Here is a 27,681-nt window from a genome sequence, read left to right as displayed (position 1 = left end):
GCGTGATAGTGAGAAGGTGAGATGTCGTGTGGGGAAGCGAAACCTGCTGCGTGATAGTGAGAAGGAGAGATGTCGTGTGGGGAAGCGAAACCTGCTGCGTGATAGTGAGAAGGTGAGATATCGTGTGGGGAAGCGAAACCTGCTGTGTGATAGTGAGAAGGTGAGATGTCGTGTGGGGAATCGAAATCTGCTGCGTGATAGTGAGAAGGTGAGATGTCGTGTGGGGAAGCGAAACCTGCTGCGTGATAGTGAGAAGGAGAGATGTCGTGTGGGGAAGCGAAACCTGCTGCGTGATAGTGAGAAGGTGAGATGTCGTGTGGGGAAGCGAAACCTGCTGCGTGATAGTGAGAAGGTGAGATGTCGTGTGGGGAAGTGAAACCTGCTGCGTGATAGTGAGAAGGAGAGATGTCGTGTGGGGAAGCGAAACCTGCTGCGTGATAGTGAGAAGGTGAGATGTCGTGTGGGGAAGCGAAACCTGCTGCGTGATAGTGAGAAGGTGAGATGTCGTGTGGGGAAACTGCTTTTTTTACTTGATCTGTCCAACTTATCCCCTTATCACCTCTAAAATGTAAATAAAACACTATGAAGAGTTTATATAATGTGTCATTACATACCTATTTGAAGGTTTGGGGCGATTTTGAATTGGGTTTTTAGGGCGGTGCTAAATTGATCTTCAGAAGTAAACAGCAGCTTTTGAGAGTCATGATAGCTTGCAGTGATGATGCAAAAATTGACTAGGTATTCCCCTTACCCTGTCCCTTTCTTGTTCTAAAATGGTGAGGGAAGTGCTACACCTGGTGGAGAGAGGGTGTAAGACAGAATTAGTTGCTTTATGTGTGCTGTACGTTATGTCATGACACAATTTAACGTACAGCGTCGGAGGGGTCAGTTTTTTTAAACTTTTCTCTATAGAGCCATTACCATGTCAATCGACGCTTGAATAGAAATGTAGTTCACACCCCAGATTTTGATGTCAACACAGTTGCTACAGTCCCATTAGTAGTCATTGCAGCCTTGTTTGAATGTCGCGGTTGCGCAAATTTGTACCGAATTGGGTTAGTCACCGTTAGTTGGTTAGCTTTAGCTACCTGCAGAAACATACTACAGCATTTCATGCATGGTGGCTAGCTATGACAATCAGTTTGTATTGCTAGTAGTATGGTTGGGATTATGATTCATTGTTTACCTAGCTAGCTACATGTCTAAACAAAAGACTTCGCCAGATTACATGACCCATCAAGTTAGCCAGGTGTGTCTGGGGGTGAATACGGCCATCTATTGCATTTCATAAACATGTATACATGTCTAGACAATAGTGACCAATCACAGCTAGATGTGACTGGTGGGAGGTTAAAGCATTTCTTTCACATGACCCATCAATTTAGGTGTGTCTCAGTAAGCATAATCTAATAATTATAACATATTTATACAACATTTTTATCTAAACACTTTCTGTTTTGATATTGCTACTATGCAAATATACAAGTAACCATTTCACTGTACTGTTCACACCTTTGTGTTTGATATTGTGTGTGTTTACCAAAGACGGTAATGTGAACAACAACATTACCTGCACCAAAGTCAGATTAGTATATAGGCAAAGGACTACATAGTGTATTGTTACCTGGAGTTTTTCCATATTGTAGGCTACTACATTCACCACTTTTAGTCTTGAAATCTTTGGGTCTCTACTACAATACCTTACTCACTCTGTTTAGCACATGGCCTCGCATGAGAATCTCTAAAGAGATGGGCGGGGCTAAAGGTTAAGAGGGTGTGAACGATGATGAATAGGTGTAGACAAAGAAGAGCTCTACAGTAGGTGTACCAAAACATTCAAGGGACATTTCCTCAAAAGTGAGGTTACAAGTTTAACTTTCAAAGCAGAATGACTTTCCCGTTGTTCCTCATCTGCAGTGTATGATATACCATTTTGTAGCTGTGAATCACTACTTTTGTCCAACGTAAAAAACACCATTTCAAATTTTGCCACATAAGACCGAATCGAGGTGGTCGGTCACATTTACATTTACATTTAAGTCATTTAGCAGACGCTCTTATCCAGAACGACTTACATAGCTACAGTCCCTTATGCTTTGCATTATCGTCTCTACCTCTGTCTATCGTGAAAGCAGGACAGGGTTGACGTTTTAATGTCATCAATCTATATACTTCCACTATACGGATTCATTAGTGTCACTTTGCCTTCATAAAAACATTTGCCTCAATATGGTCCCATCGCAACGAGTGTAATAGTTTATTGGTCGAGTGATCACCTATGATGTCTAAGATAACCGAGGAGAAATGTCTGTCACGCTTACAGCTAGCCTTGGAGTCTAACATCTGGCTGGGGTCTGGGGACTCTGAAAGGCCTACCTACCCCTGAGGGATCAAGGCAAGGTTTGAACACGGTTTGCCAGCATTTACACAGGCTGTCACGACTTCCGCCGAAGTTGGTCCCTCTCCTTGTTCGGGCGGCGTTCGGCGGTCGACGTCACCGATCCATTGCCGATCCACTTTTGATTTTCCATTGGTTTTGTCTGGTCTTCCATCACACCTGGTTCCAATTCCATCAATTCCATGTTGTGTATTTAACCCTCTGTTCCCCCCATGTCCTTGTCCGTGATTGTTTCTTGTAGTGCTTGTGCAACAGTATGCTGTTGATTACCGGGTTTTGTTTGACCCATTTCATGTATTGTTCTGTTGACGGTGGTTTATGTTGATTAAACGACACCGTTGTAATCAGTTTTCTCTCTCCTGCGCCTGACTTCTCTGCCGCCAGTACGCAGCTCATTACACTAGCTCTTTTTCCCATGGTCAAATCAGATCATAGAATAGTTGTGCTGAAACATTTGTTGTGATAAAATATATTTGTAGGAATAGAATAAATGATCATTGTAGTTGCTAATCTCTCAATGGGTCAAGTTATGTTTGCCTTGGTCAGTAACCAACTAAATGTTGGTCCCTGTTTGGTCTTCTGTCATCAGCAGTGCTCAGTAATTGTTCAATGTAGACCTGTAAACAAAATGAGTCACATTGTCTCTCTCTGAGGATCATGGTCTTCCATGTTCAATTTGGTTTAAATAATGCAAAAACAAAGTGTTGAGAAGAACGTAAAAGTGCAATATGTGCCATGTAAAAAAGCTAACGTTTAAGTTCCTTGCTCAGAACATGAGAACATATGAAAGCTGGTGGTTCCTTTTAACATGAGTCTTCAATATTCCCAGGTAAGAAGTTTAGTTTTTAACCTTTGACTATTGGATGTTCTTACAGGCACTTTAGTATTGCCAGTGTAACAGTATAGCTTCCGTTCCTCTCCTCGCTCCTCCCTTGGCTCGAACCAGCAACACAACGACAACAGCCACCACATCGAAGCAGCGTTACCCATGCAGAGCAAGGGAAACAACCACCCAAAGGCTCAGAGCGAGTGAAGTTTAGCGCGCGCTAACTAGCCAGCCATTTCACTTCGGTCACACCAGCCTCATCTCGGGAGTTGATAGGTTTGAAGACATAAACAGCGCAATGCTTGACGCACAACAAAGAGCTGTTGGCAAAATGCACGAAAGTGCTGTTTAAATGAATGTTTACGAGCCTGCTTCTGCCTACCACCGCTCAGTCAGATACTTAGATACCTGTATGCTCAGTCAGATTATATGCAACACAGGACACGCTAGATAATATCTAGAAATATCACCAACCATGTGTAGTTAAATAGTGATTATGATTGATTGTTTTTTATAAGATAAGTTTAATGCTAGCTAGCAACTTACCTTGGCTTACTGCATTTGCGTAACAGGCAGTCTCCTTGTGGAGTGCAACGAGAGAGAGGCAGGTCGTTATTGCATTGGACTAGTTAACTGTAAGGTTGCAAGATTGGATCCTCCGAGCTGACAAGGTGAAAATCTGTCTTTCTGCCCCTGAACGAGGCAGTTAACCCACCGTTCCTAGGCAGTCATTGAAAATAAGAATGTGTTCTTAACTGACTTGCCTAGTTAAATAAAGATGAAATAAAGTTGTAAAAAAAAGAATAATAAACGGCAAATCGGCGCTCAAAAATACAGATTTCCGATTGTTATGAAAACTTGAAATCGTCCCTAATTAATCGGCCATTCCGATTAATCGGTCGACCTCTAATAGATGACCAAGTTTTTTTGCTTCGATATCAGTAAATGCACATCCCAGCTCAACAGAAGTTAAATATTAAAATATGATTTGCATGTCTATTGTGTCACTAGCTGAGCTGGCACTTTCAGTACTACTGTGTGCACAAAAGCTGTCTCTGAATAAGTCTTCCAGTGAAGAGGCTCAAGTACACCCCTTGAGATTAGAGGTCGGAATGGCCGATTTAATTAGGGACAATTTCAAGTTTTCACCAAACGGGTGATTTAACAAGCGCATTCGTGAAAAACGCACTGTCGTTGCACCAATGTGTACCTAACCATAAACATCAACACCTTTCTTAAAATCAATACACAGAAGTATATATTTTTAAACCTGCATATTTAGTTAATATTGCCTGCTAACATGAATTTCTTTTAACTAGGGAAATTGTGTCACTTCTCTTGCGTTCTGTGCAACAGAGTCAGGGTATATGCAGCAGTTTGGGCCGCCTGGCTCATTGCGAACTGTGTGAAGAGTATTTCTTCCTAACAAAGACAGCCAACTTTGCCAACGGGGGATGATTTAACAAAAGCGCATTTGCGAAAAATGCACAATTGTTGCACGACTGTACCTAACCATAAAAATCGATGCCTTTCTTAAAATCAATACACAGAAGTATATTTTTTTAAACCTGCATATTTAGTTAAAAGAAATTCAGGATAGCAGGCAATATTAAACTAGGGAAATTGTGTCACTTCTCTGCATTCATTGCATGCAGAGTCAGGGTATATGCAGCAGTTTGGGCCGCCTGGCTCTTTGCGAACTAATTTGCCAGGATTTACTTAATTATGACATAGATTGCACAACCTTCAATGTTAACAGCAATATTTAGACTTATGGATGCCACCCTTTAGATTAAATACAGAACGGTTCCGTATTTCACTGAAAGAATAAACATTTTGTTTTCAAAATGATTGTTTCCGGATTTGACAATATTAATGACCTAAGGCTCGTATTTCTGTGTTATTATATTATAATTAAGTCTATGATTTGATAGAGCAGTCTGACTGAGCGATGGTAGGCAGCAACAGGCTCGTAAGCATTCATTCAAACAGCACTTTTGTGCGTTTTGCCAGCAGCTCTTCACAATGCTTCAAGCATTGCGCTGTTTATGACTTCAAGCCTATCAACTCCCGAGATAGGCTGGCAATACTAAAGTACATATTAGAACATCCAATACTCAAAGGTATATGAAATACAAATGGTAGAGAGAGAAATAGTCCTATAATAACTACAACCTAAAACTTCTCACCTTGGAATATTGACGACTCATGTTAAAAGGAACCACCAGCTTTCATATGTTCTGAGCAAGGAACTTAAACGTTAGCTTTCTTGCATGGCACATATTGCACTTTACTTTCTTCTCCAACACTTCCAACTGCATTATTTAAACCAAATTGAACATGTTTCATTATTTATTTGAGACTAAATAGATTTTATTGATGTATTATATTAAGCTAAAATAAGTGTTCATTGTTCATTCAGTATTGTTGTAATTGTCATTATTACAAATATATATATATATATATATAAAATAATTGTCCGATTAATCGGTATCGGCTTCTTTTGGTCCTCTAATTAATGGTATCGGCGTTGAAAAATCAGTCGGTCGACCTCTACTTGAGATGCACCATGTTGTTTTCCAGGAAAGTCTCTAAATTAGGGTGCACTGCTCTGACTCCTGATGGATCCTCAGCTCATCACGCACTCTGCCCATCACACACTCTGCCCATCACACACTCTGCCCATCACGCACTCAGCTCATCATGCACTCTGCCCATCACACACTCTGCCCATCACGCACTCAGCTCATCACACACTCAGCTCATCACGCACTCAGCTCATCACGCACTCTGCCCATCACGCACTCAGCTCATCACACACTCAGCTCATCACGCACTCAGCTCATCACGCACTCAGCTCATCACGCACTCTGCCCATCACGCACTCAGCTCATCACGCACTCTGCCCATCACGCACTCAGCTCATCACGCACTCTGCCCATCACGCACTCTGCCCATCACACACTCTGTCCATCACACACTCTGCCCATCACACACTCTGCCCATCACACACTCTGCCCATCACACACTCTGCCCATCACACACTCTGCCCATCACACACTCTGCCCATTACACACTCTGCCCATTACACACTCTGCCCATCACTCACTCTGCCCATCACTCACTCTGCTCCATGTGTTCCAACAGGCTCCACACTCTCCAACGGTGAGGTGAATCTGCACAGCTCTGTGAAGAGGAAGCTTGGAGAGGACAAAGGCTACGTGTTCGACAAGCGGCTGAGGTACAACGTGCGGCAGAACGAGACCAACTGTCGATTCCGTGACATTGTCGTCAGGAAGGAGGAGGGCTTCACGCATGTGCTGCTCTCCAGCCAGACGTCTGACAACAACGCACTAACACCAGAGGTAGATTCTTTGACACACAGAAATAGGACTCATAAGCTATGCATTGCCTTTTTGAATAATTCAGTACCTAGTATTTTCTTCCCTTGTATGTACCGTAATTTCCGGACTATAAGCCGCTACTTTATTCCCACACTTTGAACCTCGCGGTTTATAAAATGACGCGGCTAATTTATGGATTTTTCCCGCTTTCGCAAGATTCATGCCGCCGCCAAAAAACTGAGCACCGTCACACGTAAATCGAGCGCGCTCAAACTTCCCATCATTCTGATTACGGTAGTAATTTTGTCACCCTCATCATGGCAAAGACACTGAGAAATGCATATGATGCAGCTTTCAAGTTGAAGGCGATAAATCTGTCTGTTGGAAAAAGAAATAGAGCTGCTGCATGGGAGCTTGGCCTTAATGAGTCGATGATAAGACGTTGGAAACAGCAGCGTGAGGAACTGACTCAGTGCAAAAAGACAACAAAGGCTTTCAGAGGGAAGAAAAGCAGATGGCCCAAAGTATTTGCAGCCACTCGACATCAGTGTAAATCGTGCATTTAAGGTGGCACTCCGTGTTCAGTGGGAGGCTTGGATGACAAGTGGGGAGAAATCCTTCACTAAAACGGGCCGCAGGCGAAGAGCATCTTATGGTCAAGTCTGCCAGTGGGTCCTGACAGCGTGGAGCATTGTCAAAAAATCCACTATCATCAACGGGTTTCGAAAGGCTGGACTGCTGCGTGTTGAAGGGGCAGCATGAGCTCAGCGGGGTATTTGCCTCCGGATGAAAGTGACGAGAGCGACAATGAAAACGATCCAACATCGGATGAAGCAATTCTGAGGCTATTCAACTCTGACACCGAAGGAGATGACTTCAGTGGTTTCAGTGCACAGGAGGAGGAAGATAGTGACCAATGACTTTCTTGGTAGGCTACTGTTTTAATTTTTGTTACAAGCCGTGTTTCGTTAAAGCCTATTTATTTTTGTTACAAGCCGTGTTTCGTTTAAAGGCTGTGTAAAGTTCATTTGTTTCAATGTACCGGTAGGCACCTGCGGCTTATAGACATGTGCGGCTTATTTATGTACAAAATACATATTTTTGAATAATTCAGTGGGTGCGGTTTATATTCAGGTGCGCTTAATAGTCCAGCAATTACGGTACTATTGTACCGGAGCACTACATAATGTATACGTCACTATGCATTGCCTCACATTGTAAATGAGTAACAATGTGACTCGACTGAATTACGGCCCATCGCAGACTATTGTGTTATGTGATTTCTAAGGATATCTCAATAGGAAGATTCTGACAGAGAAATGAATACCTCTCCGATGGTGTTACATTTTGCTGCCAAAAAGCCTTTTATTGCCTTGACATAAAACTCAGCGTAGAAGAGGTTTTTTTTCTATTTGTATTACACACTGAGAATGGGAATGGCTTGTGTTTGTGTAAAAGTATGCCTTCACAGTGGTTCTCCGCAGTACTTTCTTCACTTCAAACAACTGTACTGGGTGGCTCAAACGCCGATCCATTACGTAGCGTTAGTGGCGGTGAAAGAATGTTGGGAGTCGATATGGGAGAAGCCCCACTGCCTCTCAAATGACACTGTTGCCCAGTTATCAGCGGGTCCTTAACTGATCATTACCACTGCTGAAAAGCTGCTATTAATTGACCAATTAGTTCCTCTACTGCTCTGACTGTCCACGGTACTGGAGGCTTTGTCCTGGCTAACTCACAACATGGCTGCAACAACTAGGGCCAATGTTCGTTCAATTGACATTTTCACACCCTCAAAAGAGCTTATGTCATTGGCGACTTTTACTGTAGAAAACTGCCATGAGCTACCAGAGGAGCTCTTGTGATATGCAAGATTCCCTTGCACAAAATCCTTCTGCTTAAGTGTGGAATAAGTCTTACCCATCCACTCTCAAGTGCTGTATTTTCATACTGCTCTTCTATGATATAATTCCATACATTTCCGAGCTGTGGTCCTCCTTTAGACATCTCCCAAGAGAAGATTTTCTCTCTGTCTTTGTGTGCGTTTGACTGACAGCTGATTTGCTTATTTCCCCAGGCATCAAGCTATTAACGGCAAGCAGTTGTATGCTGTCATGTATGAGTCTGACATATCCCTGTGCATCCCAGTAGGCCATGACATAATTATATGTTTGTATTGTAAATCAAAGCAAATTTGATTGATCACATGCAGATGTTATTGCAAGCAGATGTTACTTAGCGACAGCTGTCTCACTCTTAGCACCTCTCGTCTTCTCCATGTTAATGTGCTCGCTCCCTCAATCACTCTCTTACCCTCTCCCCACCTCTTGGGCACTTTCTTTCCTTTTACCAAGCCTGTAGATGACCAGTACTCTGTATATGGAAATGCATATTTAACTGGCTCTGGAGTGTGCTTGACGTAGTCTTATACAAGGTCATATGCAACCCAGTATTTTTCATGAAACATTTGCCCTCTGCCGTATGTTCCTCCAGTTGTGCCAGATAAATTAGGGATCATTGGGGGTGAAAACCTTCAGTCTGGGGAATCACTCATGCTTTGTCTTTTTTTCTTCTTCATATGTCTATTTCGGATTAGCTACCCCAGGAAAGGGCAGAAAATAGCCCATATTAATATATTTAGCCTTAGAAATAAGGTTTATGAAATCAATCATTTGCTAAAGTCAGTTAACATTCAAACAGTGCCTTCAGAAAGTATTCACTCCCTTGGACTTTTTTCACATTTTGTTGTTACAGCCTGAATTTAAAATGGATTATACAGAGATTTTTGGGGTCACTGGCCTACACACAATACTCCATAATCTACACACAATACTCCATAATCTACACACAATACTCCATAATCTACACACAATACTCCATAATCTACACACAATACTCCATAATATACACACAATACTCCATAATCTACACGCAATACTCCATAATCTACACACAATACTCCATAATCTACACACAATACTCCATAATCTACACACAATACTCCATAATCTACACACAATACTCCATAATCTACATTTTGGAATGATGTTGAATAAATCTGGCAGGACATCTGATTTGGGAAACTTATTGTAAATTGAGAAATTGTGTGAATCAACTGAACAAAAATAAGAATAAATTGTATAATGAAACCAAAATAAATTACAAAGTATGATTTTTAATTGAAATTATGGGCAGAAAGACTGATTCAACTCAATCTTTCATTGAGTCAGATGCCTCGTTTTTCACAAAACCGTTTGATGTTGCCAATTACTTTTAAGGTGGAGTGGCCAGACGGAAGCCACTCCTCAGTAAAAGACACGACAGCCTGCATGGAGTTTGCCAAGAGGCACCTAAAGGAAACAAGATTCTCTGGTCTGATGTTACCAAGATTTAACACTTTGGCCTGAATGCCAAGCATCACGTCTGGAGGAAACCTGGCACCATCCATACCGTGAAGCATGGTGGTGGCATCATCATGCTGTGGGGATGTTTTTCAGCGGCAGTGACTGGGAGAATAGTCAGGATCGATGGAAAGATGAACGGAGCAAATTTCAGAGAGATCCTTGATGAAAACCTGCTCCAGAGCGCTTAGGACCTCTGACTGGGGCGAAGGTTCACCTTCCAACAGGACAACGATCCTGAGTACACAACCAAGACAACACAGGAGTGGCTTCGGGACAAGCCAAAGCCCAGACTTGAACCCGATCGAACATCTCTGGCAAGACCTGAAAATAGCTGTGCAGCGACGCTACACATCCTACCTGACAGAGCTTGAGGAGCTGCAGAGTAGAATGGGAGAAACTCCCCAAATACAGGTGTGCCAAGGTTGTAGCGTCATACCCAAGAAGACTCGGCTGTAATCGCTGCCAAAGTAGCTTCAACAATGTACTGAGTAAAGGGTCTGAATACTTATGTAATTGTTTTATTTCAGTTTATTTGTAATAATTTGTAAAAATGTCTAAAAACATTTTTTTTGTATTGTGTGTAGATTGATGAGAAAAAAATGTATTTATCAATTTTAGAATAAGGCTGTAACCTAACAAAATGTGTAAAAAGTCAAGGGGTCTGAATACATACCGAATGCACTGTATATCATGCATGTATGTATTGATGTCATAGAGCACTAGTCAATCATTGCTTTTATTTGAGTCTCGGTCTATGCAGTATTTATGTGGAACCCCCACTGGGGGAGACCATTATTCCATGAACCCCGAGGTCGTCTGGAGCCTCCATAACCCTGCCATCACCCCACTCGCTGACCTTAACCCATGTAATCTGATTACTAGGGCAGGGACAATACCGGTATCTCAATATGGCAAAAATGAAAACACGAAGCAGATCAAAGTCTTTGGTCCTTTAAAAACCTGCTGTATGTAAAATAGTGTGCTATAGTTGAATAAATAGATCTGGCTCTAGATGACAACACAATAATGTTTATTTCCAATATTAGGGCTGTTTTCCTAAACAGCTAACAAATGTCGCGATACTGGTATAGTCCAATCCTACTGATTACCCCCTGACCCAAATGAACCAGTCTCCCAGTCAACTCAAATTAACATCTCCTACACACTGCGTAAACCCTCCTGAACTTCAGCCGGATGTGGTGTGTGTGTGTGTGCCTGCTCCTGTGTGTGTGTGCCGATGTCAGATTAATTTATCCGGCTCAATTAAACCTGCGGACAGACGGACAGGGCAGGAGAGTGATACTGACACAACTGGAAGGGGGTGGGGCTGGCATGGTAGGCTGTCTGTAGCGGTGGTGAAGACACTGCAGCCAAACAGTGTCATTCAGAAGCCAGCCCTGTACACAGGCCCTGCCTGGGAGCCATTTCCAGGAAGCAGCGAGGGGCATCCACAACAAATTGGACTAGAACCATGTTACATGTCAGCTCCCTGAGAAGGAAAACTACACCGCATCAGGGACAGACTGTGTGTGTATAGTGTAGAATGAATAAAGGTGAACCATGCATATATATTGTAAAAGCAAAATGCATGTGTATGCAATACGTGTGTGTTAACTTGTCAGCGTGTGCTTGTGCGTCCTTTGCGTGTGGGTGTGCATATATGCATGTCTGTGTGTGTGCTGTGTGCATGTGTGTTCGCACTGTGCTTGCGTTCATGTGTGTGCGTGTGTGTGTGTGTGTGCTGCCATAGGCTTGGCTTCTGGGCCCTGTGTCTTTCCCCTCCATGCAGCATCTATGTGGATTGAGGTCAGCGGGCTAAGCACCCCTCTACAGAGAGCTGTCCACCAGGGGACACGGTGTTAGCATGCTAAAGGCAGGTAACCCTCCTGCTAGTACAACTTAACTCCCTCAGAGGGATATAGGAGTTATGAAAGAAATAATACTGGAAATGGGAACTCACTATAGCTGCTACAAAGGAATCCCCTTTGACATCTAATAAAGCAGTGTTTTTCATGATTTCTGTTTGTGACAACTCCCTTTCAGCCCTTCCTCAAGTCTTCATACAAGCTAACCACTTCTTTGGTATTTGAATTGGTATTTTATTAGGATCCCCATTAGCTGTTGCGAATGCAGCAGCTACTCTTCCTGGGGTCCACACAAAACATGTCATAATAAAGACATTAATAGACAGAACAGCTCAAGGACAGAACTACATACATTTAAAACATCACACACAGCCTACATCAGTACATACACACACAATATCTAGGTCAAATAGGAGAGAGGCGTTGTGCCATGAAGTGCTACCTTTTATTACCAGGTTTGCTGTTCACTTGAGCAATCTGAGATGAAAGGGAGTTCCATGCAATCATGGCTCTATATAATACTGTATGTTTTCTTGCATTTGTTCTGGATTTGGGGACTGTGATAAGACCCCTAGTGGCATGTCTGGTGGGGTAAGTGTGTGTGTCAGAGCAGTGTGTATGTTGACCATGGAAACAATTTGGATTTTTAAGCACAGTGTTTCTTATAAAAAGAAGTGTTGCAGTCAGTCTCTCCCCTACTTTTAGCCAAGAGAGACTGGCATGCATAGTATTGATATTAGTCCTCTGATTACAGTGAAGAACAGGACATGCTGCTCTGTTCTGGGCAGCTTCAGTTTTTCTAGGTCATTCTTTGCAGCACCTGACCATATGGTTGAGCAATAATGAAGATAAGATAAAACTAGAGCCGGCAGGGCGAGCTTTGTGGAGTGGGGATCCAAAAAAGCAGAGCATTGCATTATCACTGACAGACCTCTCCCCATCTTTACAACCATTGAACCAAAATGTTTTGACCATGACAGTGTACAATCCAAGGTAAAAACCAAGTCATTTAGTCTTGCTCAGCAGACCCATTATTCTTTATCAGATTCAGCTGAGGTCTAGAACTTAGGGAATGATTTATACCAAATACAATGCTCTTAGTTTTAGAGATGTTCAGGAATAGTTTATTACTGGCCACTCATTCTAAAGCGGACTGCAACTCTTTATTTAGGGTTGCAGTGATTAGCGTATAGGGTTGAATCATCAGGATAAATACAGTGCATTCACAAAGTATTCAGACCGCTTGACTTATTCCATATTTTGTTACATTACAGCCTTATTCTAAAATGGATTATATCGTTTTTTTCCCCCCATAAATCTACACACAATACCCCATAATGACATTTATTTTAGACATTTCTGCAAATGTATTAAAAACAAATGGAAATATCACATTTACATAGGTATTCAGACCCTTTACTCTGTTGAAGCACCTTTGGCAGCGATTACAGCCTCGAGTCTTTTTGGGTATGACGCTACAAGATTGGCACACCTGTATTTGGGGAGATTCTCCCATTCTTATCTGCAGATCCTCTCCAGCTCTATCAGGTTGGATGCGTCGCTGCACAGCTATTTTCAGGTCTCTCCAGAGATGTTCGATCGGGTTTAAGTCTGGCTCTGGCGAGGCCACTCAAGGACATTCAGAGACTTGTCCCGAAGCCACTCATGAGTGGTTTTGGCTGTGTGCTTAGGGTCATTGTCTTGTTGAAGGGTGAACCTTTGCCCCAGTCTGAGGTCCTGAGTGCTCTGGAGCAGGTGTTCATCAAGGATCTCTCTGTACTCCATTCAGCTTTCCCTCAATCCTGACTAGTCTCCCAGTCCATGCCGCTAAAAAACATCCCCACAACATGATGCTGCCACCACGATTCACCATAGGGATGGTGCCAGGTTTCCTCCAGAAGTGATGCTTGGCATTCAGGCCAAATAGTTCAATCTTAGTTTCTTCAGATCAGAGAATCTTGTTTCTCATGGTCTGAGAGTCCTTCATGTGCCTTTTGGCAAACTCCAAGCGGGCGGTCATGTGCCTTTTACTGAGGAATGGCTTTCATCTGACCACTCTACCATGGACTTTACAGTGTCCCAGAACTTTTTGGAGTTTGTGCTACAGGATGCAAATTTCTGTTTGAAAAAGCTAGCCTTTGCTTTCCTAACTGCCTGTGTATATTGGTTCCTAACTTCCCTGAAAAGTTGCATATCGCGGGGGCTATTCGATGCTAAAGCAGTATGCCACAGGATGTTTTTGTGCTGGTCAAGGGCAGTTAGGTCTGGAGTGAACCAAGGGCATTTTGAATGGGGCATGCTTATTTAAGATGGTGAGGAAAGCACTTTTAAAGAATAACCAGGCATCCTCTACTGACGGAATGAGGTCAATATCCTTCCAGGATACCCGAGCCAGGTCAATTAGAAAGACCTGCTCACTGAAGTGTTTTGGGGAGCGTTTGACAGTGATGAGGGTTGGTCGTTTGACCGCAGACCCATTATGGACGCATTCAATGAGGCAGTGACTGCTGAGATACTGGTTGAAGACAGCAGAGGTGTATTTAGAGGGCAGGTTGGTCAGGATGATATCTATGAGGGTGCCCGTGTTTATAGATTTGGGGTTGTACCTGGTAGGTTCATTGATAATTTGTGTGAGATTGAGGGCATCTAGTTTAGATTGTAGGACTGCCAGGGAGTTAAGCATGTTCCAGTTTAGGTCACCTAACAGTACGAGCTCTGAAGATAGATGGGGTGCAATCAATTCACATATGGTGTCCAAGGCACAGCTGGGGGCTGAAGGTGGTCTTTAGCAAGCGACAACGGTGAGAGACTTGTTTCTGGAAAGGTGGATTTTTAGAAGTAGAAGCTCAAATAGTTTGGGCACAGACCTGGATAGTATGACAGAACTCTGCAGGCTATCTCTGCAGTAGATTGCAACTCCGCCCCCTTTGGCAGTTCTATCTTGTCGGAAAATGTTATAGTTAGGGATGGAAATGTCAGGATTTTTTGTGGCCTTCCTAAGCCAGGATTCAGACACGGCTAGGACATCCGGGTTGGCAGAGTGTGCTAAAGCAGTGAATAAAACAAACTTAGGGAGGAGGCTTCTAATGTTAACATTCATGAAACCAATGCACAAAATGCTTATTTCTCTCAAATGTTGTGCACACATTTGTTTACATTGATTTTAATGAGCATTTCTCCTTTGCCAAGATAATCAATACACCTGACAGGTGTTGCATATCAAGAAGCTGATTAAACAGCATGATCATTACACAGGTGCACCTTGTGCTGGGGACAATAAAATGCCACTCTAAAATGTGTAGTCACACAACACAATACCACAGATGTCAAGTTTTGAGGGTGTGTGCAATTGGCATGCTGACTGCAGGAATGTCCACCAAAGCTGTTGCCAGAGAATGTAATGTTCATTTATCTACCATAAGCCACCTCCAACATCATTTTAGAGAAACTGGCCTCAACTGCAGACCACGGCGACTTGTGGGCAAGCGGTTTTCTGATGTGACGTTGTGAACAGTGTCCAATTGTGGGGTTATGGTATGGGCAGGCATAAGCTACGGACAACAAACACCATTACATTTTATCGATGGCAATTTGAATGTACTGAGTTAACGTGATGAGAACTTGAGACCCATTGTCGTGCCATTCATCCGCCACCATTACCTCATGTTACAGCATGATAATGCATGGCCCCATGTCGCATGGATCTGTACACAATTCCTGGGGATGCTCTGGATTGACGTGCACGACAACATGTTTCAGTTCCCACCAATATCCAGCAACATTATAAAGCAATTGAAGAGGAGTGGGACAACTTTCCACGGGCCACAATCAACAGCCTGATAAACTCTGTTACATGATGCAAATGGTGGTCACACCAGATAAATCAAATCAAAATCAAATCAAATTTATTTATATAGCCCTTCGTACATCAGCTGATATCTCAAAGTGCTGTACAGAAACCCAGCCTAAAACCCCAAACAGCAAGCAATGCAGGTGTAGAAGCACGGTGGCTAGGAAAAACTCCATAGAAAGGCCAAAACCTAGGAAGAAACCTAGAGAGGAACCAGGCTATGTGGGGTGGCCAGTCCTCTTCTGGCTGTGCCGGGTGGATTTTATAACAGAACATGGCCAAGATGTTCAAATGTTCATAAATGACCAGCATGGTCGAATAATAATAAGGCAGAACAGTTGAAACTGGAGCAGCAGCACGGCCTGGTGGACTGGGGACAGCAAGGAGTCATCATGTCAGGTAGTCCTGGGGCATGGTCCTAGGGCTCAGGTCCTCCGAGAGAGAGAAAGAAAGAGAGAAAGAGAGAATTAGAGAGAGCACATGTGGGGTGGCCAGTCCTCTTCTGGCTGTGCCGGGTGGAGATTATAACAGAACATGGCCAAGATGTTCATAAATGACCAGCATGGTCGAATAATAATAAGGCAGAACAGTTGAAACTGGAGCAGCAGCACGGCCAGGTAGACTGGGGACAGCAAGGAGTCATGTCAGGTAGTCCTGGGGCATGGTCCTAGGTCTCAGGTCCTCCGAGAGAGAGAAAGAAAGAGAGAAGGAGAGAATTAGAGAACGCACACTTAGATTCACACGGGACACCGAATAGGACAGGAGAAGTACTCCAGATATAACAAACTGACCCTAGCCCCCCGACACAAACTACTGCAGCATAAATACTGGAGGCTCAGACAGGAGGGGTCAGGAAACACTGTGGCCCCATCCGAGATACTGACTGGTTTTCTGATCAACGGCCCCTACTTTTATTTTAAGGTGTGTCGTGTCTTTGGCTATGCTGGATTAAGTGATATGACATGCTATTCTATAAAATACTCTGTTCTTTCCTAGCCCACGTTTGCAGCTGCTGTTGCTAACTCAACGGCTAGGATGCATCACTTCTGTAGTGAATAAGAGTTCAAAGTTCATACCATTCGCAACCAAAGCTCACGCTGAGGTTGGCTTAGTTCTGTAGTTGACATGTTAGTCCTTTTAACGCAGAGTCTGCAGACCAGACGTACCTAGAACAGGAGTTTACATTTTTGTCAAGGCTTTATATAGTGGAACGAGAAGGGTGTGTTTGAAAAGTTTTATAACCCATGTCTCTTCACAGGGACGGGCCACTGATTGAGCAGAGCCCTAACCTTATGAAAACCCAAATCTCACATTTGGAAGCTAAAATTACATTTAATCTTTTCACCAATAATTTTATATTCAAACATTTAAATTGAACAACAATTCCATGTGAATCCGATAACTATAATGTGCAGACTTTCCACTGTAGAGTTTATGTCATCTTATCATTGATGAGAATGTCTCAGATGACAACCGAACTGATATCATATTCATTTAGTACCACCGCATATGTTCAATTGGTCGGATTACCAGAATATAGTTAATTTCCCCCCACCTTCTGACGTTCCCAGAATCTCTATGTTAACCAAAGGATTTTCAAATGTCACATCAGTAGGGTAGAGCGAGGAAAAAGGGGGGAGAGGTATTTATGACTGTCATAAACCTACCCACCAGGCCAACGTCAGGTGTCTGTGACCCAGTCATGTAAAATCCATAGATTAGGGCCTAATGAATTCATTTCAAATGACTGATTTCCTTATATGAACTGTAACTCAGTAAAATCTTTGAAATTATTGCATGTTGCGTTTATTTTTGTTCATTATATATTGATCTGATTGCTCAGTTAGATGTAACCGGTTTTACCTAGCTGTAGATGAGAGATGAAGAAGGTATCCTACAGCTACTCTTGCGTGGCCTGTTGCGTGTACACACTCTTAACTTGTCTGTAGATCATGGGGGTAATGTACAGCAGGGCTCTGGTCTGATAGAAGATTGAACTCTCTCTTCCTCCCCCTCTATCTCTCTCTCCCAACCCTCTCTCACTTTCTCTTCTCCCTCTCTGTCTGTGTAGATAATGAAGGAGGTGTGTCGGGCTCTGGGGAACGCAGCAGCTGATGACAGTAAGCTGTTGCTGCTCAGTGCTGTGGGGAGTATCTTCTGCAGTGGCCTGGACCCGTCCTACCTGATAGGACGCCTCTCCACAGACCGCAGGAAAGAGAGCAGCCGCATTGCTGACGCTGTACGGTAAGAGAGGAACATAAGCTATAGCCACACATACACAGAAATAACACACAATTGCAATTATCCACCTAAAGAAGGCTACAGCAGGAACAGAGAACACAGCACACACTTACACACACCTACACACTTACCTAGACATCTCTTACCGTTAGAGTGCATTGACTTGATGTCTTACCAAGGTCAATTATCTTAGCGCACTGGAATATTTTTTTGTGCTTATTTTAACCTATAAAAAGGCTTGATACAAGTGGGGTAAGAAATGATCTTATTTCAAGATATTTGATCCTAATAAGATGTCTTACCAAGACAAATGATCTTAGTGCACTGGCAGATCATTTTTCATACTTTAAACTAAGAAAAGCTGCTTGCCCTGATTTGCCTAAAGCAGGATAAGCACAAAGACACAATCATATTGTACTGTATAGTTTATACTCACTGTTTTGTGTCTCCTCTCCCAGGGACTTTGTGCTGGCGTTTATCCACTTTAAGAAGCCCATCGTGGTGGCCATCAACGGGCCTGCCCTGGGCCTGGGGGCCGCTATCCTGCCCCTATGTGACGTGGTGTGGGCCAGCGAGCGGGCCTGGTTCCAAACGCCCTGTGCCGCCCTCCGCCTCACCCCCTCCGGCTGCTCCTCCTACACCTTCCCCCAGATCCTGGGAGTGGCTCTGGTGAGTCTGGTTGCCTGGTCCACTGTGCAGGTTTTTGTTCAAGCCCTGCAGTAAAACACGATTCAACTAATTATTCAATGTTTTACATCTACATTACATTGTTGTACACTTTAAATATATATATCTCCCTGTCCCCGCCTCTCACCCTGACAGACCAATGAGATGCTGTTCTGCGGGAGGAAGCTCACGGCACAGGAAGCCTGCAGCCGGGGCCTGGTGTCCCAGGTCTTCTGGCCAACCACGTTCAACCAGGAAGTGATGCTGCGTGTGAAAGAGATGTCCACCTGCAGTGCTATGGTAAGCTTTTCTGACAGAGATAGTCATGTAGAGCTGAATTTATATATCCCAGAACTTGCGCTAGGAGCCTGCCAGGAGCATTGGTCTGTAAATTTAATAAAACTCTTAGATAATATTATCTAACCACAAATAAGTGAAGCGTGCAATGTACAGTTGAAGTCAGAAGTTTACATACACTTAGGTTGGAGTCATTAAAACTTATTTTTTAACCACTCCACACATTTCTTGTTAACAAACTAGTTTTGGCAAGTCGGTTAGGACATCTACTTTGTGCATGACACAAGTAATTTTTCCAGCAATTGTTTACAGACAGATTATTTAACTTATAATTCACTGTATCACAATTCCAGTGGGTCAGAACTTTACATACACTAAGTTGACTGTGCCTTTAAACAGCTTGGAAAATTCCAGAATATTATGTCATGGCTTTAGAAGCTTCTGATAGGCTAATTGACATAATTTGAGTCAGTTGGAGGTGTACCTGTGGATGTATTTCAAGGCCTACCTTCAAACTCAGTTCCTCTTTGCTTGACATCATGGGAAAATCAAAAGAAATCAGCCAATCAGCCAAGGTCTACAAAAACATTATAGACCTCCACAAGTCTGGGTCATCCTTGGGTGCAATTTCCAAACATCTGAAGGTACCACGTTCATCTGTACAAACAATAGTACTCAAGGACACATCTTGGGACCACGCAGCCATCATACCGCTCAGGAAGGAGACGTGTTCTGTCTCCTAGAGATTAACGTACTTTAGTGCAAAAAGTGCAAACCATTCCCAGAACAACAGCAAAGGACCTTGTGAAGATGCTGGAGCAAACAGGTACAAAAGTATCAATATCCACAGTAAAACGAGTCCTATATCGACATAACCTGAAAGGCCGCTCAGCAAGGAAGAAGCCACTGCTCCAAAACCACCATAAAAAAAGCCAGACTACGGTTTGCAACTGCACATGGGGCCAAAGATCATACTTTTTAGAGAAATGTCCTCTGGTCTGATGAAACAAAAATATAACTGTTTGGCCATAATGACCATAGTTATGTTTGGAGGAACAAGGGGGAGGCTTGCAAGCCGAAGAACACCATCCCAACCGTGAAGCACAGGGGTGGCAGCATCATGTTGTGGGGGTGCTTTGCTACAAAAGGGACTGGTGCACTTCACAAAATAGATGGCATCATGGGCAGGGAAAATTATGTGGATGTATTGAAGCAACACCTCAAGACATCAGTCAGGAAGTTAAGGCTTGGTCGCAAATGGGTCTTCCAAATGGACAATGACCCCAAGCATACTTCCAAAGTTGTGGCAAAATGGCTTAAGGACAACAAAGTCAAGGTATTGAAGTAGCCATCACAAAGCCCTGACCTCAATCCCATAGAAAATTTGTGGGCAGAACTGAAAAAGCGTGTGCGAGCAAGGAGGCCTACAAACCTGACTCAGTTACACCAGCTCTGTCAGGAGAAATGGGCCAAAATTCACCCAACTTATTGTGGGAAGCTTGTGGAAGGCTACCTGAAACGTTTGACCCAAATTAAACAATTTAAAGGCAATGCTACCAAATACGAATTTACTGTATCTTGCCTATGCTGCTCTGTACCATCACTCATTCATATATCCTTATGTACATATTCTTTATCCCCTTACACTGTGTATAAGACAGTAGTTTTGGAATTGTTAGTTAGATTACTTGTTGGTTATTACTGCATTGTCGGAACTAGAAGCACAAGCATTTCGCTACACTCGCATTAACATCTGCTAACCATGTGTATGTGACAAAATAAAATTTGATTTGTATGTAAACTTCTGATCCACTGGGTATGTGATGAAAGAAAGAAAAGCTGAAATAAATAATTCCCTCCACTATTATTCTGACATTTCACATTCTTAAAATAAGGTGGTAATACTAACTGACCTAAGACAGGGAATTCTTACTGGGATTAAATGTCAGGAAATGTGAATATACACCGTTCAAAAGTTTGGGGTCATAACATCAAATTGATCAGAAATACAGTGTTGATCAGAAATTGTTCATGTTGTAAATTACTATTGTAAATTACTAAATTACTATTGTAGCTTTGTTAAGGAGTACCCGCAATACACCAGTCTCAACGTCAACAGTGAAGAGGTGACTCCGGGATGCTGGCCTTCTAGGCAGAGTGCCTCTGTCCAGTGTCTGTTTTCTTTTGCCCAGCTTAATCTTTTATTTTTATTGGCCAGTTTGAGATATGGCTTTTTCTTTGCAACTCTGTCTAGAAGGCCAGCATCCCGGAGTCGTCTCTTCACTGTTGACCTAGAAGGCCAGCATCCTGGAGTCGTCTCTTCACTGTTGACCTAGAAGGCCAGCATCCTGGAGTCACCACTTCACTGTTGACGTTGAGACAACTGGTGTTTTGCGAGTACTATTTAATGAAGCTGCCAGTTGAGGACTTGTGAGGCATCTGTTTCTCAAACTAGACACTCTAATGTACTTGTCCTCTTGCTCAGTTGCGCACCGGGGCCTCCCACTCCTCTTTCTATTCTGGTTAGAGGCAGGTTTGTGCTGTTCTGTGAAGGGAGTAGTACACAGTGTTCTACGAGATCTTCAGTTTCTTGGAAATTTCTCACGTGGAATAGCCTTCATTTCTCAGAACAAGAATAGACTGACGAGTTTCAGAAGAAAGATCTTTGTTTCTGGCCATTTTGAGCCTGTAATCGAACCCGCAAATGCTGATGCTCCAGATACTCAACTAGTCTAAAGAAGGCCAGTTTTATTGCTTCTTTGATCAGGACAACAGTTTTCAGCTGTACTAACATAATTGAAAAGCGTTTTCTAATGATCAATTAGCCTTTTAAAACGATAAACTTGGATTAGCTAACACAACGTGCCATTGGAACACAGGAGTGATGGTTGCTGATATTCCATAAAAAAATCAGCCGTTTCCAGCTACAATAGTCATTTACAACATTAACAATGTCTACACTGTATTTCGGATCAATTTGATGTTATTTTAACGGACAAAAAATGTGCTTTTCTTTCAAAAACAAGGACATTTCTAAGTGATCCCAAACTTTTGAACTGTTATGTATCATATATATATACACTGCTCAAAGAAATAAAGGGAACACTAAAATAACACATCCTAGATCTGAATGAATGAAATATACTTATTAAATACTTTTTTCTTTACATAGTTGAATGTGCTGACAACAAAATCACACAAAAATTATCAATGGAAATCAAATTTATCAACCCATGGAGGTCTGGATTTGGAGTCACACTCAAAAATTAAAGTGGAAAACCACACTACAGGCTGATCCAACTGATGTAATGTCCTTAAAACAAGTCAAAATGAGGCTCAGTAGTGTGTGTGGCCTCCACGTGCCTGTATTACCTCCCTACAATGCCTGGGCATGCTCCTGATGAGGTGGCGGATGGTCTCCTGAGGGATCTCCTCCCAGACCTGGACTAAAGCATCCGCCAACTCCTGGACAGTCTGTGGTGCAACGTGGCGTTGGTGGATGGGGCGAGACATGATGTCCCAGATGTGCTCAATTGGATTCAGGTCTGGGGAACGGGCGGCCCAGTCCATCGCATCAATGCCTTCCTCTTGCAGGAACTACTGACACACTCCAGCCACATGAGGTCTAGCATTGTCTTGCATTAGGAGGAACCCAGGGCCAAACGCACCAGCATATGGTCTCACAAGGGGTCTGAGGATCTCATCTCGGTACCTAATGGCAGTCAGGCGAGCACATGGAGGGCTGTGCGGCCCCCCAAAGAAATGCCACCCCACACCATGACTGACCCACCGCCAAACCGGTCATGCTGGAGGATGTTGCAGGCAGCAGAACGTTCTCCACGGCGTCTCCAGACTCTGTCACGTCTGTCATATGTGCTCAGTGTGAACCTGCTTTCATCTGTGAAGAGCACAGGGCGCCAGTGGCGAATTTGCCAATATTGGTGTTCTCTGGCAAATGCCAAACATCCTGCACGGTGTTGGGCTGTAAGCACAACCCCCACCTGTGGATGTCGGGCCCTCATACCACCCTCATGGAGTCTGTTTCTGACCGTTTGAGCAGACACATGCACATTTGTGGCCTGCTGGAGGTCATTTTGCAGGGCTCTGGCAGTGCTCCTTGCACAAAGGTGGAGGTAGCGGTCCTGCTGCTGGGTTGTTGCCCTCCTACGGCCTCCTCCACGTCTCCTGATGTACTGGCCTGTCTCCTGGTAGCGCCTCCATGCTCTGGACACTACGCTGACAGACACAGCAAACCTTCTTGCCACATCTCGCATTGATGTGCCATCCTGGATGAGCTGCACTGCCTGAGCCACTTGTGTGGGTTGTAGACTCCGTCTCATGCTACCACTAGAGTGAAAGCACCGCCAGCATTCAAAAGTGACCAAAACATCAGCCAGGAAGCAAAGGAACTGAGAAGTGGTCTGTGGTCACCACCTGCAGAACCACTCCTTTATTGCTAATTGCCTATAATTTCCACCTGTTGTCTATTCCATTTGCACAACAGCATGTGAAATTTATTGTCAATCAGTGTTGCTTCCTAAGTGGACAGTTTGATTTCACAGAAGTGTGATTGACTTGGAGTTAAATTGTGTTGTTTAAGTGTTCCCTTTATTTTTTTGAGCAGTGTATATACAGTGGGGCAAAAAAATATTTTGTCAGCCACCAATTGTGCAAGTTCTCCCACTTAAAAAGATGAGAGAGGCCTGTAATTTATCATAGGTGTACACTTAAACTATGACAAGACAAAATGAGAAAGAAAATCCAGAAAATCACATTGTAGGATTTTTTATGAATTTGTTTGCAAATTATGGTGGAAAATAAGTATTTGGTCACCTACAAACAAGCAACTACTTTAAAAGTCTCCTCTTTTTTGCCCCACTGTATGTATGTGCTTGGGTTCTGTAACTAATACAGTACAATGCTGCTAGATCAAGGGTGTGAAAATAAAGGGCCTCTATCTATGAAGCAGGCTGCCTCTTACTCTCTGTTTGTCCCTGTGTGTGAAAGGTTCTAGAAGAGTCTAAATGCCTGGTGCGGAGCATTCTGAAGTCGGTCCTGGAGGAGGTGAATGAGAAAGAGTGTCAAATGCTCAAACAGCTGTGGTGCTCCACCAAGGGACTGGAGGCGCTCTTCAGCTACCTGCAGAGCAAGGTGTATGATAACTGACCTCTCACCTCCACACACCTGCAGAACTATCTATGGGCCACGAGATCTGGTCTTCAGTTACCTACTGAGCAACATCCCTGAAGATATAGGGCTTTGATCTTCAATTACCAACAGTCTTCTTTAACAACCAGCAGAACGCAGTTTGCCAGTCTCCGAGGCCTTATCTCCTCTCGTCAACATCTGGGCCTGCAGAGCACCACCATCAATGTTTGTTTTACTTTGGTCATCCCTCAACGTCCCTGCCTGTAAGATGAGCAAAGCATCAACTTCTGGAGAGGATTCATCTGTAGGATTCATTCTGCATTCATACTGGCCTGCTTGGAGTTCAGTTAACCCCTTCCAGAGGAAGCATTGACCTGGAACAGGAAGTCATGACAGTGAACAAGGCTCTTCAGGAAAATGGAGGCACAGCGGTGGTGTGAGTGCATGGAGGCAAAAGAGCTCATCTGATGGCTAATGTCATTGTTCAGTTATTTATTTGAAAATGTATTTAGATTTGATCCTAAATACAAAAAAAAGCATACCATGTGTATATATTTTCTATTAGTCTGCTATTTGTTTGTTTTTGTATCTTGCTTTAGTCTTTCTGTTTTGAGGTGAAGTGTCCTCCTGGGCTCTGAGGTGTAGTGAAAATCAAAGCTATGCTTGAGGTCAGAGTGGAACATATATCTTCTCACTTTACAATGCAGTAACCCTGGCCAAAGAAGTAAATAATAATTGAAGTGAAACCTGTCCATTGAATTAGGTGTGGTGTAATAGGAGGGCCACAGGGGAAGAGTTAGAGGTAGGTATGCCCAATGATACACACCCATAATTGGGAAGTCACTGTGAATGGGCAGTGTTGACAGTGAACTCTTTCTGGATTTATATAGACCGTTTTGCGATGCTCTTTTGGAAGTGTTTATTCAATTGCATGTATTTGGTTTGTCAGTAAGGGTGTTTGACCTCTGATTGAATGTGAATGTGAAGGAGGGCCCTCTTTGACCACGACCAACACTCCCATAGAGAACCAGAGCTGTCTGATTGAATGTGAATATATAGAAGGGCCCTCTTTGACCACGACCAACACTCCCATAGAGAACCAGAGCTGTCTGATTGCATCTTTTCATTAGAATGTGGAGACTGTCGATAGATCAACAGGAGACCTCTCCCTGGGAAAGGGAGGAAAGAGAGAGAGAATGAGAGTAAGAGGGTGAGACATGTGTGTCATCATTATTATATCAGCAGCAACATGTGCAGCGTCATCATTATCTTCAAGGTACATATATGACATGTGTTACAGTGCAAAGGTATAGCGGGAGTGGTTTGCTTATCTACTCTTCTGTGTTGACTAACCTTGCCTGAGACCTCAAGACTTCTTTTGGCTCCCAGAGCTAATGCCCGGCCTTTAGCTCAGAGGGCTACTGCAGTCTTAAATCGTGAAGACGACCAGGGTTTGATACCCCGTTGATTATAAAGGCATGTATATTACAGTGTGAAACGTGTAGCTATGATATTTGGACAGATAATTATTTTGATATTACCTTGCAATTGGTTATTAGTGAGACATTGTGTATTTTTGTAAAGCACAGAAAGATGATGTTCTGTTCCAAATTAATCACTGCACTTTTCGTCTGTTGGCTGTCTGTGTTGTGAAGATGCAGTAGTAGTGCAGCTGAAGCAGATAATACCTGCATGTGATGATGGCTTCAGGAAATGGGAAATGTATATCTACATATATTGTATGTATGGATAACTATTTTTGGTTTACCCAATAATGAAATGTAGTTTTGTGGAAATTGTTTTGTATCATTCAGGAAGTGGTGGATATTTGCAGTTGTACACATATATGAACCATGTAGGTGTTATATGGTGTAACTATATGCATGTACAATATTGCAGATACTTGTGTTGCCTGTCAAAATGCTTTACATTTCAGGGTATGTTTTGTATTGCCATAGTAAGCAATGTTATAAATCTTGCACAATCATTATTTGTATTTATTTAAAGTTAGTGCTCAAGTTCCCCTTGGGGTGGCAGTGTCATAATGTTTCCCTTTCCCCAGAGGCATCTCTTTCTCTCTTATCTTCTGTTCCAGATATTCTCAGTAAATTGCTTTTTTTCCCTAGATCTGCCCTGTGTGATAGTGGTGACACAACAGACACACAAAAACATGGTTACATGTAGCATCATTATTTTTAAAGGCTGTTGATACCCACTTTATGCCAAACCCTGAAACAGTAATATTGCTATTGACAGCACTGACAAATCAAAGCTCTATCAATTTCTAATCAACCATTCCCAATTATATTTGAATAACAATTTCCCTAATTAATGTATTATTTGCGTGTTGATCAGTGTATTGCTAAAGTATAGTGTAAGATTAAATGTATATTAATATATTCAAGATTTGAGTTTTGCCTGTACCTCTCCCCAACCTGGTCTCAGAGCATTTTGTATTATGCTGTACGTAAATTCATACGCTCCCCATTTAGTATGATTTGTTACTTCCGTATGGTATGTATTCATTTGTGGATGTCCATCAAACGTTTCTTATGATATGTTACAAATTTGCAAAATGTACAATATATTACGATTTGCTAAACGTATGATATTTTACCAATTCTAGCTAGGTGGGTAACATTAGCTATCTGGCTAATGTTAGCTGGGGTTAGGGGTTAGTATTAAGGTATGGGTTATGTTTAGGAGTTAGGTTAAAGGGTTAAGGATAGGGAAGGGTTAGCTAATGTGCTAAGTAGTTGCAAACTAGCTAAACATTTGCAAGTATAGTTACTAATTAGCTAAAATGCTAAACTTGGTCATGATGAGATTCGAACTCGCAACCTTTAGGTTGCTAGACGTTCACGTTATACACCAACCCATCCACCCCAAACCAACAAATTTTTGCCTTAAGTAACCATCTGTCTATTCTAACCATAAAAAAACGTAAAATATCATACTACTTTGTATCTTGGTTTACATTTACTTTGTTACGTATAGTCTGAGACCAGGCTGCTCTCCCAGAACCCAAATAGAGAAACATTGTGTTTGAATGATGCATTTGAATAATTTGAAGTAAAACATGTATAATTCATTTGTTGAGGACTTACCCTTGAATATTATGACCGGCCCTGTAAGCCATGTGTTTAGGTTTGGTTTGTAAACTCCTATCATCTCTTTCTCTAGTCTAAAATCACACCTCGGGGTGCCTTAGAAGTTGTATCTTTTGTCTGTAGGATGCTGTATCCATACGTTGTGAGAGTTTGGGGGTCAAGCTGCTTTGAATAAACTATGACATTAATTTAAACATGGTGTTTTTGTTGTGTGTTTAAAAACTGTTTTGTTCCTACTTAGTTATCACACCTACAAACTATATTTTTGTTTGCTGCATTTGTATAGTATCAATGTCCTTGTTTGGATAAAAGCACACATCATTTGGATCAGATAAATATATTGTAGGCCAAACTAAAAGAGCATCCATCTGTCCTTGGGCTCCTCTCCATTGAAACACACCACATAAAATAAACATGAATGGGCTGCTCCTCCTCCTCTGCACTCTCACTATAACCCTCTTCACCATTTCACTCTGCTTTCCAGAAATGACTGGGGGCCTAATGCTAAACCGCTGTGAGTCATCCAGACAGG

The 27,681-nt window shown here is 42.7% G+C and overlaps 1 protein-coding gene across 1 annotated transcript in view; it reads left to right on the top strand.

The window, feature by feature from the left end:
- Positions 1-27,343, top strand: part of LOC115113684 (chromodomain Y-like protein 2) — a 47,199-nt gene extending 19,856 nt beyond the window's left edge. Inside the window, exons 3-7 of the mRNA XM_029641613.2 lie at positions 6,372-6,589; positions 17,759-17,931; positions 18,387-18,597; positions 18,751-18,894; positions 23,899-27,343. Of these exons, the coding sequence (XP_029497473.1) occupies positions 6,372-6,589; positions 17,759-17,931; positions 18,387-18,597; positions 18,751-18,894; positions 23,899-24,057 (905 nt within the window). The 3' untranslated portion in view covers positions 24,058-27,343. The remainder of the gene's footprint in view (positions 1-6,371; positions 6,590-17,758; positions 17,932-18,386; positions 18,598-18,750; positions 18,895-23,898) is intronic.
- Positions 27,344-27,681: the final 338 nt, after the last annotated feature.

This window comes from Oncorhynchus nerka, linkage group LG28 (genome assembly GCF_034236695.1).
Source record: "Oncorhynchus nerka isolate Pitt River linkage group LG28, Oner_Uvic_2.0, whole genome shotgun sequence".
Taxonomy (NCBI): domain Eukaryota; kingdom Metazoa; phylum Chordata; class Actinopteri; order Salmoniformes; family Salmonidae; genus Oncorhynchus; species Oncorhynchus nerka.
The sequence above is the reverse complement of the archived record's forward strand: the minus strand, read 5'-3'. Positions and strand labels throughout refer to the sequence as shown.